At 56.5% G+C, this 16,729-nt stretch overlaps 3 protein-coding genes across 7 annotated transcripts in view; 2 read left to right on the forward strand and 1 right to left on the reverse strand.

Annotated features, from left to right (window-relative positions):
- The first annotated feature begins 90 nt into the window (after window positions 1–90).
- Window positions 91–2,760, forward strand: GMPPB (GDP-mannose pyrophosphorylase B). The gene is made up of 10 exons (XM_045505953.2): window positions 91–415; window positions 535–668; window positions 793–873; window positions 964–1,012; window positions 1,149–1,291; window positions 1,503–1,661; window positions 1,745–1,823; window positions 1,898–2,025; window positions 2,109–2,291; window positions 2,377–2,760. The coding sequence occupies exons 2-10, from the start codon at window positions 540–542 to the stop codon at window positions 2,506–2,508; spliced, it is 1,083 nt and encodes a 360-aa protein (XP_045361909.1). The 5' UTR covers window positions 91–415; window positions 535–539; the 3' UTR covers window positions 2,509–2,760.
- Window positions 2,730–16,729, reverse strand: part of RNF123 (ring finger protein 123) — a 29,902-nt gene continuing 15,902 nt past the window's right edge. For all 5 annotated transcript variants that reach the window (XM_074344878.1, XM_074344882.1, XM_074344877.1 and 2 more), the window contains exons 25-39: window positions 16,601–16,684; window positions 15,753–15,860; window positions 11,193–11,370; window positions 10,255–10,329; window positions 10,018–10,105; window positions 9,832–9,919; window positions 9,647–9,731; window positions 8,164–8,303; window positions 7,868–8,056; window positions 7,703–7,778; window positions 7,386–7,470; window positions 3,610–3,752; window positions 3,366–3,460; window positions 3,155–3,240; window positions 2,730–3,071 (exon numbers count right to left, since the gene is read on the reverse strand). In XM_074344878.1, the coding sequence (XP_074200979.1) occupies window positions 2,951–3,071; window positions 3,155–3,240; window positions 3,366–3,460; window positions 3,610–3,752; window positions 7,386–7,470; window positions 7,703–7,778; window positions 7,868–8,056; window positions 8,164–8,303; window positions 9,647–9,731; window positions 9,832–9,919; window positions 10,018–10,105; window positions 10,255–10,329; window positions 11,193–11,370; window positions 15,753–15,860; window positions 16,601–16,684 (1,641 nt within the window). In that variant the 3' untranslated portion in view covers window positions 2,730–2,950. The remainder of the gene's footprint in view (window positions 3,072–3,154; window positions 3,241–3,365; window positions 3,461–3,609; window positions 3,753–7,385; window positions 7,471–7,702; window positions 7,779–7,867; window positions 8,057–8,163; window positions 8,304–9,646; window positions 9,732–9,831; window positions 9,920–10,017; window positions 10,106–10,254; window positions 10,330–11,192; window positions 11,371–15,752; window positions 15,861–16,600; window positions 16,685–16,729) is intronic.
- AMIGO3 (adhesion molecule with Ig like domain 3) lies at window positions 3,751–7,045 on the forward strand. The gene has a single exon (XM_010969172.3). It carries the CDS (start codon window positions 4,520–4,522, stop codon window positions 6,044–6,046), a length of 1,527 nt encoding a protein of 508 aa, XP_010967474.1. The 5' UTR covers window positions 3,751–4,519; the 3' UTR covers window positions 6,047–7,045.

Here is a 16,729-nt window from a genome sequence, read left to right on the forward strand (position 1 = left end):
AGGCGTAGTCCGAGCCTTTCTCCTGGCGGGGCGGGGCCGGAAGCGGCTGGGGCACAGCCGACCCTGGCAAGGGAGGGAAGGAAGCCTCGCCCTTGGCGCCAGCTCCGCCTTTGGATCCGCCAATGGCCGGCTGACCCGCGGGTCCGGGTCTCGGTCCCCATGGCAGCCCGGCGCGCTCAGTTCTCATTGGCTGCGTCTGCCTGAGCGCCGCGCCCCGGCGTTCCGACGCCGACGGCCGTGCCACGTACGCGGCGGCTGATTGGCCCGCCCTGGCTCACGTCACTGCCCGCACGGGTCAGGCCCTAGTTCCGGGCCCGCCACTCTCCGTCTGGCGTCTCGCGTCCTGGTTCGCGGTGGCCCTGGCTCCAGCTCCGTCGTCAGCGCGGAGTGAGCGAACAGGGTAGAACCCGAGTCGGTCAGTTTGGTGGGTGAAGGGCACAGGGCTGGGCACGGCGGCGGGAGTGTGCGGCAGGGGTCAGCCAGGCGGGCCGCGGACACCTCGGAGCCCGGGACTTACTCTCCGGCCGCCTGCAGGCGCAATGAAGGCACTGATCTTGGTGGGCGGCTATGGGACGCGCCTGCGGCCGCTGACGCTAAGCATCCCGAAGCCGCTGGTGGATTTCTGCAATAAGCCCATCTTACTGCACCAAGTGGAGGCGCTGGCCGCGGTAAGGCCCGGGGCTGGGGCCTTGGTAGGACCTGGGGGATGAGGGACGGCCAGAGACTAGGGGTCCGGGATGCCTGTGCCTTCGGCTGAGCCTGCCTTGTGGCCGGCGCTTTTCTGTCCCACAGGCAGGCGTGGACCACGTGATTTTGGCTGTGAGTTATATGTCTCAGGTGCTGGAGAAAGAAATGAAGGCTCAGGAGCAAAGGGTGAGTCACACTTTAGGTTCTCTCCCTTGGTCCCCACTCAGCTTCCCACCTTGGTGGGAGGAAACCTGACTGGGGCCTTCTCCCTTCCAGCTAGGAATCCGAATCTCCATGTCCCATGAAGAGGAGCCTTTGGGAACAGGTCAGTAGGATAGGAAGGTCCCTTGGGGAGGGCTTAAGAGTCAGGGAAGGGGCAAGACTCAACCTGGATGAGGCCTGCCAAGCCTGATTCAGGACCTCAGATCCCAAAATGATGGTGACCCGCCCCCCTCCCCCAGCTGGGCCCCTGGCACTGGCCCGTGACCTGCTCTCTGAGACTGCAGACCCTTTCTTCGTCCTCAACAGTGACGTGATCTGCGACTTTCCCTTCCAAGCCATGATGCAGTTCCACCGGCACCATGGCCAGGAGGGCTCTATTGTGGTAAGGGAGCGAGTCTTTCCTCTCCGATATTCCTGCCCTCCATGCCCAGCCTCTCACTCCTAGCCCTGAACTGCTCCCGTGATGTTGTGGCTGCAGAGATGAGCAGTATATGTGCCTGTAAGCTCTTGGGGCACAGCCCCTGAGATTTAAGACAGCATGTATATCAAGACTCAGGAACACTGGGCTAGGCTTGAGGTCCCCCCGCACTCAGGTGACCAAAGTGGAAGAACCCTCTAAGTACGGTGTGGTGGTGTGTGAGGCTGACACAGGCCGAATTCACCGGTTCGTGGAGAAGCCGCAGGTGTTTGTGTCCAACAAGATCAATGCAGGAATGTACATCCTGAGCCCTGCAGTGCTGCGCCGCATCCAGGTGTGTAGAAGCCAGCTGAGTGGGCTCGGGCAGGGCAGGCCACCACTGCCACGACCTTGCTCATGAGCTGCCCACTCCCACAGCTGCAGCCTACGTCCATTGAGAAGGAGATCTTCCCCGTCATGGCCAAGGAGGGGCAGCTCTATGCCATGGAGTTGCAGGGTGAGGCAGGGAGGCCACAGGGTGGGGGTGGTCTGTGGCTGGCCTGAGCCCCCTGATGCATTCTCTCCCTACAGGCTTCTGGATGGACATTGGGCAGCCCAAGGATTTCCTCACTGGCATGTGCCTCTTCCTACAGTCACTGCGACAGAAGCAGCCTGAGCAACTGTGCTCAGGCCCTGGCATAGTGGGCAACGTGCTGGTGGTGAGGCCCATGCCCAGCCCATCATCAACCCCTTCAGTCTTGGGGAACAAATGGCCCACTTTTGTTTTCCCCACTGTTCTCAGGACCCCAGTGCCCGCATTGGCAAGAACTGCAGCATCGGCCCCAACGTGAGCCTGGGTCCTGGTGTGGTGGTGGAGGATGGCGTGTGTATCCGGCGGTGCACAGTGCTGCGAGATGCCCACATCCGTTCCCACTCCTGGCTAGAGTCCTGCATCGTAGGCTGGCGCTGCCGTGTGGGCCAGTGGGTAAGCCTCTGGGCTGGGCCAGGTGGGGAGAGTGGCAGGGAATGCCCCTGCCTCACTGACAAGGCCTGCCCCCTCCCCCCCCGAGGTGCGTATGGAGAACGTGACCGTGCTGGGCGAGGACGTCATAGTTAACGACGAGCTCTACCTCAACGGGGCCAGTGTGCTGCCCCACAAGTCTATTGGCGAGTCAGTGCCGGAGCCTCGCATCATCATGTGAGGGGATGCCTTGGGGCTAGCTGAGCTCCCATTTCCCTCCTGGCAAGGGGAGCACTGGCTCGACCCATCAGAAGGCCCTGGACTCATTGCCATTTGGCTGGGGAGGACTGGATGAGGATGAAACTGTTGTACACCTGCCTCCTGCAGTGGACATACTCTGGCAGGATCCTTGTTGGGCACACCCCACAAAGCCCACTCCCTCAAGGAGGGCCAAGGCAGGACTGTATGTAATAATAATTTAATGCTCACTGTGGCCCTGACTGAAAGTCGAGCTCAGGCACAATTAGGGCATGGCTGGGCTCCCGCCAACGAAGTTACACACAGGCAAGGAGGTTGGATGTGGGGCTGGTGGGTGGAGGACAGGGCAAGGGGAGCTCATAAATAGGGCCCAGCCTGGGTTTGGGTTCAAGGGTGGGGACTCCTGCTGTGAGGGCCAGGCAGGCCTAGGCAGCCGAGGAAGTGGCACTTGTGTTGGCTGCTTTCTCCCAGTCCTCTACGGACACGATGGTGGCTTTGCAGAAAAAGCAATCCTTGTTGTTCATCAGGTGCTGGTTGATGCAGGCTCTACAACAGGGGATGGCATGTGGGCGGCCTGTGTGTCCCTGCTGTTCCCTGCCCAACCTCCTGTGCCTGTGGGGCCCACTTACTTGCAAGACTTGTGGCCACAAGGCTGGAACACAGCAGAAATGGGGTGAGCATAGCAGATGGGGCAGAGATCTTCCTCACTGGTGGGCTGCAGGGAGCAGAGTACAGGGTGGGCTGGAGTTGGATGCCCAGACAAATCGACATATACTGTGCACACAATTGTGCTGATAAGTATTTGGGTGGTGTGGACCCACATGCTGTGGCTTCACTCACCAGGGAGGCAGCTGCTGCCTGGGCAGATGCAGAGGTCAGGTGTGCCAGCATCTGTTCCACTAGGGCCAGCTCCTCCACACTAATGTAATCTGTGTCTGGGGAGTGGTAGGAGGTATCAGGCCAAATGTGGCCTGAGAACCCAGTGCCTCTTGAATACTCCCAGCTTGGGAATTTGTTCTTAAGACTGCCGACCTGGCCCAGCCCCAAATCCCTCTCTCCCCTGACCCACCCCCAGCCCACTCACAGCTCTGTAGGGAGAAGCGCTTCCGGTCAGGGGCAGGCAGGGCAGTGCCAGGGGCCGGAGGCTCTGGCTGCCCCAGGAGATAGCATATAGAGCGGAGCTGGAAGCAGGGATCAGCCAGGAGCACTGATGTGGATCGCTCTCTCCTAAGTGGGAGAGGGTGCCAAGGGTAGTCAGAAGGCTGCGCCTGTCTTGAAATCAATGTCTATTGAAGAGGTGGGGTGGTGTGACAATCCAACCCACTTGCATTATTGACCCCTTCACTTCACCCCATCCCTAGACTTCTCAGCAGTCCCCCTCAACTAAGTCCAAAATCCCCATAAGACCCACATAGCCAAGGTACCAGTTTTAAGGAGGCTCAGGGTAAATTGTGATATTCCACCTATCCCCCTAATATATAACTCCTCAAAGAAAACACATTAGCAGCTTAAAACTATGCTTCCCAGGTTTCCCCTTCTCTTCTGGGAGATGAGTGCTCTGGAAAGCTGCAGGCCAAGTGCAGGCTGAGGCGTTGGGGGACAGACTCGTGCCCCCTCTGGCGGCCACGCGGGGTCAGTGATCGCCAGGGGGCGTGGCTGCCCCGCCCCCTCAGTGAGAGCCAATGGGAGCCTGAGGCCCCGCCTCCTGAGCAATCGCCTCCCAGAAAGTATTTAGAAGCTGAGCCTTCAGGAGGGCGCTCGGAGAGAGCTGGGAAAAGCGGAGGAGGAAATACTGAGCAGAGCGTGGCCTTAGCTCGCAACTACAAACCTGGAACCAGGGAGCGGGAGCAGCCGGCCTCGTGGGGCGGAGCCCGCACCCTGCCTCTCCAGCCATCAGTCATTTAGCGCCCAGCACGTCGAGCCAGAGAAGTGGGTGAGTCTCAGATCTGCGTCCTAAGCGGAGCTGCCTTGTCCCACCCCTGGTAGTGGCAGCCATGGCCCGGCTAGTGCTGCAGGGCACACTGCTGTGCATGCTGCGCATCGGGTTAGGCATCCCGGACTCCGAGGGCTTCTTGCCCCCTGGGCCCCATAATTGCCCCTACAAATGTGTCTGCACTGCCGACCTGCTGAGCTGCACCGGCCTGGGGCTGCAGGATGTGCCGGTTGCATTACCAGTCACGGCTGCAGACCTCGACCTAAGCCACAATGCGCTCCAGCACCTGCGCCCTGGCTGGTTGGCGCCCCTCTCCCGGCTGCGTGCCCTGCGTTTAAATCACAATGAGCTGAACGTGCTCGGTCGTGGAGTCTTCAACAATGCCAGCGGCCTCCGGCTGCTTGATTTATCATCTAATGCCCTGCGGGCTCTTGGCCGCCACGACCTCGATGGGCTAGGGGCACTGGAGATGCTGCTGCTGTTCAATAACCACCTGGCACACTTGGACGAGCATGCCTTCCACGGCCTGCGTGCGCTCAGTCGTCTCTATCTGGGCTGCAACCAACTCGCATCCTTCTCTTTCCACCATCTGCACGGTCTGGGTGCCACCCACCTACTTACTCTGGATCTCTCCTCCAACCGCCTGGGACGCATCTCCATACCTGACCTGGCTGCATTGCCAGCCTTTCTCAAGAACGGCCTTTACTTGCACAACAACCCATTACCCTGTGACTGCCACCTCTACCACCTGCTTCAGCGCTGGCACCAGCGGGGACTAAATGCTGTGAGTGACTTCACACGCGAGTACACGTGCCTGGCCTTCAAAGTGCCCACATCCCGCGTGCGCTTCTTTGAGCACAGCCGTGTCTTTGAGAACTGCTCAGCTGCCATGGCTCTGGGTCTAGAGCAGCCTGAAGAGCAGCTGCATGTGCAGGTGGGACGGTCCCTGAGGCTACACTGTAACACCAGTGCCCCAGCCATGCGCATTGCCTGGGTCTCGCCGCAGCATGAGCTGCTCGTGGCACCAGGATCTCGCGACGGCAGCATTGCAGTGCTGGCTGATGGCACCTTGGCCATTGGCAACGTGCAGACAAGGCACCAGGGTGTCTTCGTGTGCCTGGCGACCGGGCCCCGCCTGCATCACAACCAGACACACGAGTACAACGTGAGCGTGCACTTCCCACACCCTGAGCCTGAGGCTTTCAACACAGGCTTCACCACACTGCTGGGCTGTGCCGTAGGCCTGGTGCTCGTGCTGCTCTACCTATTCGCACCGCCCTGCCCTGGCTGCCGCCGCTGCTACCATCACACCTGCCACTGCCGCCGCTGGCCCCGAACACCCAGCCCACTCCAGGAGCTGAGCGCACAGTCCTCAGTGCTCAGCACCACGCCACCCAACGCATCCAGCCGCAAGGCCAGTGTCCACAAGCATGTGGTCTTTCTGGAGCCTGGCAGGAGGGGCCTCAATGGTCGTGTGCAGCTGGCAGTAGCTGAGGATTTCGACCTCTACAATCCCGTGGGCCTGCGACTCCAGGCTGGCTCTGAGTCTGCTAGCTCCACAGGCTCCGAGGGTCTGGTGATGACCTAGGCTGCCAAGGGCCCCCATCCAGGCCACCGCCTGCCCGCTGCTTGCCCTGTTCCTTGCTGCTGCCTAGAAAACTGCCAGATGCTGGTAGAAGCACTGGGCTTGGTCCTCCAGCCCCGATGTGGGCCTCAACATCAACCACAGTGACCCCACTCACTGGTACAGGGGTTGGGTTCCCCCGCCTCTCTCCTGCTCCACCCCAGCACAGGACCTAAAGGCCCCAGGCCATACCAGGGCCTGCTTGTGCCCACATTCCTTGGGACCTCCTGGCCAAATGTCCCATGAAGATTGGAACTGAGGCCCATCTGGAGGAACCCTTGCATTAGAGCCCCAGGTCCACTCTCAGGGGCTAAGGCAGCCCTCAAGGAGTGGCGGTAAAGGACTGAATCATAACCGCTTTCCCCTTTCCAAGCGGATGGGAAGGGAATGGCCCACGGGGAACAAGGAGGAGGACCTCAAAGGAAGACGTAGCCCCCACCCTCAGAGTGGAAGGAGGAATTATAAGCCCTCCTTCTGGTGAAATACAACTCCCCATGCACCAACATCCAACCTACTTTAAGCATCACAAGTCCATCCAGAGTCTGGTGGGCAGGCATGAAACAGGCAAGGCTCCTCAAGAGACCCTCAGGGGCATCCACAGGCCACTCTGAGGGCAGAGCCTCTCCCATGGGCTCACAGGACAGCAGTAAGGGGCACCAGGGCCTGTGCCCCTAGCTTTTCAGCAGTAAAAAGCCTGCTGAGCACAGCCAAGATGGGAGGGCCGAGCCGGAACTCGCTGTCCCTCGAGAGTAGAATCCTCTTAAGGGCTGGCACTGGTCTCGGCCTAATGGCTGAAGCAGTGCCCTGGCTTCATATGCATCTCACCACTCCCACTGCAGGGAGGCAGGGAAGGGGGGGTCTGGGAACCCCTCCTGAGTGGGGGGCCCCTACAAGTGTCCTCGATCCAGTTACTGTGGAGTTTCTTAATAAAGGTAGTATATGCTCGTTGCTGGAGCCTTCAGACGCAGGTTAACGGTGTGTGTGCTCCTAATCCCAGCAGTGCCGTCCTAGACATCGCAGGATGGCACCCCGCCCCTACCATAGAGCCTTGGTTCCCCTGCCCCTGCCTGAGGCATAGCCACAGCCAGCAGCTCTGACCATGACCAGAGCACCCTGCTCTGCTGAAGTCCTGGCTTCTACTTAGAGCTGCTGCTGCTGTTGCACTGCCTTTCCTCCACCCTCAGACCTGATACTAAGGTCCCTGTGAGAGACAAGGAAACTGAGCTTTGGAGAGGCACTGCCCAGCCCCCTCCCCATCAGACAAGCCCAGCTCCCACAGGGGCCCCCAGTCCCCAACACTCACCCTGAGGCTGGGCCGTGCACCAGAAGCCGCACCAGGATGCCTGTCACTGCCACCAGAATAGGGTAGTGGTCCACGCTCTCTAGGCCTAAGAAGGGAAGGAAGGGGATGAGCTACGCATGCGCTCCTGCTGTAGGGGCTCCACCCCTGCCTGGCTGACGTCATCCATGCCTCCCACTGTCTTCCCCACAGAAGGGTGAGCTAGGCTGGGGGTGCCAAGCCTGACTGTCCCTGTACAGACTGTAGAATCAGGCAGCACTGCTCCTGGCAGAGAAACCAAGGCCTGTGGTGTGCTGGGTGCCGGGCATCTAGGTCCTCACCAGGCAGCCGCAGGGTGACTACACGATCAAATAGGTTCCTCTCAGCTGTCACCCGGTTCAGCACCTGATTCAGCAGCTGTGAGGGCAGGAACCCATTGGTGGATAGGTGGGCTTACAATTGGGGTGTCCCCAGGGTGCCAACCCTCCTTGCCCAGATGGACATACCTGTGCAAGACGCCGCAGTAGCATCTCAGAGGTGGGCCGGGCCCAGTCGAGGAATATCTCAGGCACCAGCGTGATGGTCATCTCTAAGACCCGCAGCAGGCTAACTGAGAGGTCAAAGCAGGTGGCACATACCTTGAGCTGCCGGCTGTCCACAAAGTTGCGCTCCAGGCGTTCAGCAGCCTGCTGGATCTGAGCCGCCAACAGAGAGATGGGCAGCAGTCAGTGGCCTGGCCATACCACAGGTCATGCCTCATCCTCTGCAGTTCCCTCACCCATGAGGTCGCCCCATGACCCACCTCCTGGATCATGCCGATGAACTCAGAGAAGGCCCAGTTGAGCTGGTTGAGGACACTGTTGAGGAAGCTGGGTGCCACGTCGGGACCCTCCCGCAGCAGGTCTGCCATGTGCTGCTGTAGCAGGGTGGAGGGGCAGGGCTCTGGGAGACGCGGGGAAGAGGAGCATCAGGGACTCCAGTCAGTGGCCCCTGCTTTTCTGCCTGTGCCCTCACTCACTGGGCTGTTGGTGTAAGGGCAAAGAGGCTCCCTGGGAATGCTCAGGTCATGATGGCAGGGGGACAGGGTGCAGTACCACCTGGGGGTTAGGTCTAAATCTGTCCCCTCCCTCTGCTGAGCAAACCGCAGGCTGCAGTTGTTCCCAGCACTACCCCGACCCGGTTCTAGAACAGCCTCCTAGCCCCAACCCGATCCCCAGCAAGTTCTCAGTAACATGCCCTTCAGGAGAGGGCTAGACTTAGACAGAGTAACCTAGACTCCTCCACTCCTATCAAGGCCATTTCTCCCAAGAGCCTAATCGGAGCCGTGCCATCCTCCACTGTCCTCTGCTGCCCTTGGCCTGGCCTTGGCACATGGCCAAAGTGGTGGGTGCCAAGTCTGAGCTGACAGGCGGCAGTAACCAGAGCCCTCAGCTGCACCCAGGCTGGGTATACCTCCCCCGCGCTAATCAATAGTTCCTGCAGCAGCAGGATGTGAATCTGGCCCCACTGCTGCTCTCCATGTGCAGCACAGGCCCACCCTGGAGGCAGGATCCTGACAACCAGCAAGGACTTGCTTTGTGACTTTGCACAAGGCACTCAGGCTCTAGGGACCCCTTTGGTCCTAAACACTGCCCACAAGGGCAGAACCATCCATGTGGGCCAAGGAGAACCATTGTAGGGTGAGTACAGCAGGTGGCAGGCAGACTCTGCAAGCAGGACAGCCTGAGACTCGGGGCTGGGCCTAGTGAGGGTCCTCAGGCTCACAGGGCTTTGCAGCGCCACAGGCACAGGACAGAATGCAGCCTTTGCTCCCAACCAAAGGCTCCTTCCTCCAGGAAGCTCCATGGACACCCTGTGGGGCCCTGGCCAACCCCTAGCTTATGCCTCTGCCTTGACTCAGGTATCCAGGGCCTGGCACCAGCAGATAGAAATGAAGGGGCAGAACATGGTGTTGGGACAAGGCTAGAGATCAGGGAGCTGGCTCAGAGGGCAAAGGACAGTGTCCTCACTTTGCATAAGCTGCCAGCAGCCTGGGAAGATGCTGCCCCTTTTCACTGTGACCCATGCAGAGTGTTCAGGATCAAAGGGCACATGTGGAACTGGAGAGTAAGGGAACTTGAGTGTCCTTGCACTGAGAAGAAGCAGGGAAACAGAAACCACATGGGACAGACAGGGAGTTTGGACCCAACATCAGTCCAGGACTAGGGCTGGAGGAAGTGGGAAAAGTCTGAGAGAAACTTAGAGCAGTGGGCAAGGGCCCCCAGCCTGTAAAACTGGATACTCACTCTGGAGGCTGGGTAAATTGGCATCCTCAGGTTTGGTTTTCAGCAGGTGTGGCAACCGAGTATAGCGGTACCCGAACCCACAGCCCTAGGGGTGGGGTCAGTGGGAGGTCAGTGGGGCAGGGCAGGGCACCCCTCCCTCATCCCCACCAGCCAGTTACAGCCACCCCGCCTCCAGCCAGGCTTACCCTCCAGAGCCGCACCAGGATCCAGTTGGTCTGGGCCCAGGGCCGCTGCTCATAGGGAGCCAGGAGGCTCCTCACCATGGCGATGCGCCTGCAAGGGCAAGGGGTGGTCGGGCACGTGGTAAGGCTGGGCATGGTGCTGTGCAGGCCAGAGTGCATGCCCCCCCCTGCCCCTGGGCCCCAACTCACTGCTCCTCAGGGATCCGCTCCACAGCCCGCAGGGAGTTTGGGTAGCACACATAGCTGGCCAGGGCCTGCATCAGTGAATCACGGATGTCTGCCAGAACAGGCCATGCCTCAGCAGGACCAGGCATGAGCCCTGGTCCCCATGCATCACTCCTACCTGGCTGGCATTCTACACAGAAAATAGCCAGCCAGAGGTGCCACCCCATCCCCATCCCCCGAGCCCTCTGTAGGGCACCTCACCAGTACCCACGATGCGTGTGTCAGCAAAGTGTTTGGCAAGGATGGCAGCCAGGCGGGTCAGGGTCTCTTCGTAGCCTGCAGAGTTGGGTAGTAGGAGCAGCTGACTAGGAGTATAGATTCCAGGGGCAGGCACATCCCTTGGTGGGTTGGCTTGGGTAGCAGGTCCAGAGCTGGCTCCAAGGGCCAGTATGAGCCTAAGCCAGCATCTGAGGACCTCAGGCAGGGCATTCACTAACAGCTGGCGAGATGCTAAGCCACAGACTCACTACAGGGGTTGGGCGGGTCCCAGTGGGAAGACAGGTTCTGGTAAGAGTTCTGCCCGGGCTCAAACCCACCTCAGCACACATATCTTGAGCAGTCAAAGCCCCTGGGGCACCCAGAGCTCTACCTCTTGAGAACAAAGCCTGCATCTAGGCCTAGGGCAGGGCAGGGGGCCTGACAGCTCCCAGCCTGATCCCGACATCAACTGCCAAGCCCAGCCTGGAATCAGTGGTCTGCAAGAAGCCCAGACTCCTACGTGGCCACCAGCAGGGCTGCCCACCCCTTGCTGTGATCTGCCTGGGATGCCACACCCCATGGCCAGTGCCAGGGCGGCAGGATGAGAGGCCAGCTGGCTCCTGGGCCCCAGCAGCACCAAGAAGGAAGTGAAAGCCAGGGCAGGGCGGGTTGACCCCACACCCTGTACTCCATTTTGTCTGTTTCCCTCCCAACACCAGGGAGGAGCTGTTGGTTGTGGCTGCTGGTCCTAGAGCAGGGCTCTCCACCCATTGGGACTTCTGCAAATTCTTACTTGATGCTGGGCAGGGCAGAGTAGGACTTGCCTCACCTCCTTCTCATAGGGATGTGTGCTGCTGGACCATGAAGGCTCAGCAAGGCTGTAAGGGCTCACTCCAAAGACCCCCTTTACTGCCCCCTCCCAGCCTGCGTGGCCCCATCACCTGGGAGCTCCTCCACGCTGTGCACGGGGCCAAAGTAATTCTTGAGGGCGCTGTAGCTGTTGATGGCCACGCTCAGGTAGAACTCAGGCATGAAGGCAAAGAGAGAACCCGTGTGGTCGCCATGCTCGATGGTCCGCAGGCAGACGCGCAGCAGCCAGTAGATGTCCTGCATCTTCTCCTGCGGGAGACACATGCACGCTGCTGGGCTGTTCACAGGAAGGGGCACGGGGCACGGTCCCGTCTGGGGATTAGGAAGGGCCTCCCAGGACTACGACATGAGAACTGAGAACTGGATTTCCAGAAGTGGGAGCAGTGGCTCAGGCAGGGACGATCAAATACTGGTCTGGGCAGGCAAGAAGGGCCACCCAGTCTGGAGAGGGTAGCACTACAACCCAGACCAGAACTCTGATTTGCATTTTTTTTAAGGTACAGAAGGTTTTAAGTGAGAGAGTGTCATGTGATCAGAAGTCTGTGTCAGAACACTGCCCAGAGCAGAAGGGGCTGCAGGGGCAGGTGGGGACAAGGAGTGAGGAAGCAACAGCCTCATCCAAGCCCAAGACAGCAAGGGGACTGGATGGTCAGGAATGGGGATGCACCAGTGGGCTGTGGGGACAAGGGAATGGGCCCACATTTCTGGGGAGTGATGGGCCCTCCATGCAGGTCACAAGTACCAGAGGGGAAGCAAGCCTGGTGCAGGGCAGAGAGCATGTGGCTTAGGATGTGTGGAGCACGAGGTACCTAGTGATGTCCCCAAAGAGGTAGTGTTGAGGAGGCAGGTAGAAACTTGGTCTGGAGCTCAGAGAAGGTCGTGGGAGGGCCAAAGGCAGCGTGACTGCTAGTGGACCAGAGGCCACAGAAAGCAGACAAAATCTGCCAAGGGCCCTGTTCCTCACAATATAGGTTCCAGACAGTCTACTGGGATCCCACAGAAGGGCCCAGAAGGGGTCACCAACCAGAACCAACCAACCCTAGGCCCCAGCCCAGACTCACAACACCCACATCTCTTGGAGTGGAGCCGGAGCATTGGGACCTTCCACCAGCTCTCTGCTGTGCTCTCAAACCTGAGAACCCATGGAGATGTAATCAAGAAGTCAGAGGGTGGGCCTGGGAGTACACATAGGAAGTGAGCCAGAAGGCCTGCGGGGAGCCGGCGCCAGAGAAGACCAAGTCTGGGGATGACAATGGCACTGATGCAGCCAAGGGACCACTGAAATGGGAGAGGAGACGTGTCTGCAAAGGGAGAGGGGTGAGTGCGATAGAGACCTCGTAAGATTATTTCAGAGCAGAGGATCCTGAGCTGGGCCAAGAGTGAAGGGAAGATAAGGAAGCTAAAACACAGAGAAGGAAGGAGAGAGTGGCAGCTGTTAAGCAGATGTGACATCAGGGAAAGGCGTCGTGGGCTTTTCTTTCACTAATGGGAGAAACGAATGAACAGGAGGCATGCACTGATAGCACTGAGGATGCAGAAGAAACAAAGGCAGTTCAGGGTAATTAAGGCTGTTACTACCAAAAGTGCACAATCAACATACTCAACGGTGAAAGACTTTCCCCTCAGAGCAAGAACAAGACAAGAACGTCTGCTTTCACCACTTCTATTCAACTTGGTATTGGAAGTTCTAACCAGAATTAGGCAAGAAAAAGTAATAAAAGGGAGGGAGGGAGTAAAATTATCTGTTTGCAGATGACATGATCATGTAGAAGACCCTAAAGACGCCACCAAAAAACTGTTAGAATAAAGGAATTCAGAAAATTTGCAGGATACAAAACCAGCAAATCAACTGTGTTTCTACATACAAGCAATGAACAATCCAAAAAAGAAATTGAGAAAATGATTCTATTTACATTAGTATCAAAAAGAATTAAACAGATGTGAATTTAACCAAGGAGGCGAAACACTTGTACACTGAAAATTACAAAATGTTGTTCAAAGAAATGCAAAAAGGCACAAACAAGTGGAAAGACATCTTGTGTTCATGGACTAGAAGACTTAATATTGTTAGATGTTAATACTACCCAAAGTAATTTGCAGTTTTAATGCAATTGCTATGAAAATCCCAATGGCTTTTTTTTTGGCAAAAAGAGAAAAATTCTATTCTAAAATTCATATCCAATTTATATCTCAAGGGACTCCAAACAGACAAAACAATCTTGAAATAGGACCAAATTGCAGATCTTATACTTCCTGATTTCAAAACTTATTGCAAAGCTACAATAAATCAAAACAGTGTGGTACTGGCATAAACACATACATATAGACCAATGGAGTAGACAGGCCCCCCAAACAACCCTCACACACATGTTCAGATGATTTTTGACAATGGTGCCAAGGTCGTTCAATGGAGAAAGGACAGTCTATTCAATAAAGGGTGCTAGGAAAACTGGATAGCCACAAGCAAAAGAATGGCATTGTACCATACCTCACATCACATACAAAAATTAACTTGAAATAGATCAAAGACAAACTTAAAAACTATAGAACTCTTAGAAGAAAACACAAGAGAAAAGCTTCAGGACCTTGATTTCTTGGATACAACAACAAAAACAAGGCAAGGAAAGAAAACAGATAAATGGACTTCATCAAAATTTAAAAATATGCATCAAAATTTTAAAAGTGCATCAAGTGACATAATCAACAGGGTGAAAAGGTGACCCCAAAAATGGGAGAAAAATATTTGTAAATCATAATCTGATAAGGGGTTAATATCCAGAATATATAAATAAAAAACAACCAAATAATAAAACAGCAAATGGACTTGAATACATTTTTCTCTAAAGAAAGATATACAAATGGCCAATAAGCACATAAAAACATCCTCAGTATCACTATCATTAGGGAAATGCAGATTGAAACCACAATGAGACACCACTTCACACAAATTAGGATGACTATTATAAAAAATAAAAATTATAGTACCAGGTGTTGGCAAGGATGGGAAGAAATTAGAACCGTGTGCCCTACTGTAGGGAATGGTGCAGTCCTATGGAAAATAATGTGGCAGTTCCTCAAAAAACTAAAAATAGAATTACCATATGATCCAGCAATTCTGCTTCTGGATATAAACCCAAAAGAATTGAAAACAAGATGTTGAATAGGTATTTGCACACCCATGTTCATAGCAGCATTATTCACAATAGCTCAAAGGTGGAAGCAACCCAAGTATCCACAGATGGACGAACAAAACGGGGTCCATACATACAATGGAATAGTAGCCTTAAAAAGGAATGAAATCCTGACACGGGCTACAATGCAGGTGAATCATGAGAACATTATGCTAGGTGAAATAAGCCAGTGAAAAAGATTCCACTTATAGATGAGGTACCTAGAGTAGTTAGATTCATAGAGACAGAAAGCAGAATGGTGGTTCTCTTCAGGGACTGAGGTGGGCGGCGGGGGGATGGGGAGGTAGTGGGGAGAAGTTTCAGTCCTGGGAGATGAAGGTTGCATGGCCATGTGAATATACTTAACACTACTGAACTGTACATTTGAAACAATTAAGACAGTAAATTACATATTGTATTCCACAGTTTGAAAAAATGGTTAAAGTGGTAAATTTTATGTTATGTACGTTTTACCACAATTTAAAAGGAAGATGATCTAGAGATGGGAGGATGAGGTTCCTAAGAAGACGGTGTGGGAGGAGGCAGCAAGACTGCCTTGGGAGGTGGACAGGCAGGAAGTCCCGGCGGTGGGGAGGAGAGGAAGTTCCCTGACAGTGACCATCTTGGTGAGGCTGGAGCAAGGTGGTCTGCGGCAAGAGGGAACAGAGGGGTCAAAGGTGGAGGAGGTCTGTGTTGGGCAGATGCCACCAGGGGAAAGAGCAAGTAGAGGTGGCGAGGGAGAGATGAGACCAAAGGCCTTGATCACCCAGTTATGGGGGAGGGGCATGCCCAAGAAGGTGGACAGATGCCCTGATGAGGGCACCTGGGACGTCCCAGGGTGCTCACTAGTTGAGGCAGGTGGGGACATGAAACAAGTCTGGTGGGTTAGGGCCTAGGGGGGTCAAAATGTGGTCACAGAGGGACCACACCACCTATCCGTCTGCCACTCAAGGCTGACTGCCCTGGGAGAGCAGACTCCGCTTTCTGATTTGCTATTGAGCATCCCTAGTGTCAAGATGGCACCTGGCATTGTCCGGGCTCTGGGCACGTTATTAAATGAACAAGTGAGTGAATGAGTGAGGAGGGACAGGCCAGTGGCCTCAGGAGTGGGAGAGGAGCCAGAGAAAAGCAGATGCAGAGAGTGACGGTGAGGCTGGGGAGAGGCCACAGAACCCCTGATGCACTGGGAGAGGAGGAGCAGCGCAGGAGGGGAGGCAGGAAGACAGACTGTTCCTCGTAGGGAACCACATGGGGAACTGGGGTTTAAAAATGGCATCTGCTTAAGTTTATGGGACATGAAAAGTTCAGGGGATGTGGCAATGGGAGAGGCAAGGAGAGGCGTGCACGTGCCAGAGGCCTGAGAGGGCAGGGAACATCGAGGGGCCGCACAACCCGCACAATCTGACTAGTCCGTGGGCTCGGGGAGGGCAGCCGCTGCTGGTCAAGGCCACACCTGCTCACCTGGGAGTAGACGGTGGCGTGGACCCAGGCAAGACGGCGACTCAGGTGATCCAGCTTTTCTGAGAAGACTTTCTGGCTCTTGGTCAGCTCCGCCAGGATGTCTTTCCTCTGCCACCAAAGAAGGGAGGACAATCAGGACATGGCCCCATGCCCAGACCCAAGGCAGCCTTGCAGGGGCCCCGCTGGTACCCGGGGCAGGCCCGGCTCCACTCTTCAAAACCTCCTCGGCCTCTGACCTGCAGGTGAGCCCGAGCAAGACAGGGCACGGGTGCCTCTTAGAACGTGGAAGTGAGATGCGGCTGGGGGGTGTGAGCCGAGCCACTGAGTGGGACACTCCAGGGCTGCCCTGCTAGAACTGCGGCTCCGGCCAAGCCCAGGGCTCTGTGGACAAGTAGGGGCCAGGGGCTGCTAGGGAAGCCCAGAATGGGCACATTTGGCTCTGCCTGCCAGGTAGAAGAGCTACAGCCAAGGGGCTCCAGGGGAGTGGGGGAGGCAGGCCCTGCTTCCTGCTGACTCCGCAAGTGGCCGAGGAAGCACTCAGGGTCGAATCCATAATTGATGAGGAGAGTGACTCTGCGTCAGCACTTAGTAGCCTGGGGTGGGGACACTTAGCACAGACCAAGGCTGGCTAATGGGGCTCAGGTCGTGCCCAGCCCTGGTGCCAACCCCACTCTCACTGACATGGTCTGGCCAGGTTGTGGGTGCGGACGAGGAGAGTGGCTAGGAAACCCTTGAGGCAGGGGCAGGGCAGCAGATTTCCCTCACAGACTGCCCTGGGGACCACAAGCCAGCAAGCTGCCCTCTTCAACATCCCCCCCGACAAAGACCCACTTGCCCATCTACCTTACCCCCTTGGGGCACCGGCGGAGCTTGTCCTCCGTGTCCCTCAGAGCCACCGCGTACTCATTGACATCATCGGACACACCCACCATCTAAAGCACCAGATACCACATGTCTAGGGTGACCCTTGGACAGCT

Source organism: Camelus bactrianus, chromosome 17 (genome assembly GCF_048773025.1).
Source record: "Camelus bactrianus isolate YW-2024 breed Bactrian camel chromosome 17, ASM4877302v1, whole genome shotgun sequence".
NCBI classification, from domain to species: domain Eukaryota; kingdom Metazoa; phylum Chordata; class Mammalia; order Artiodactyla; family Camelidae; genus Camelus; species Camelus bactrianus.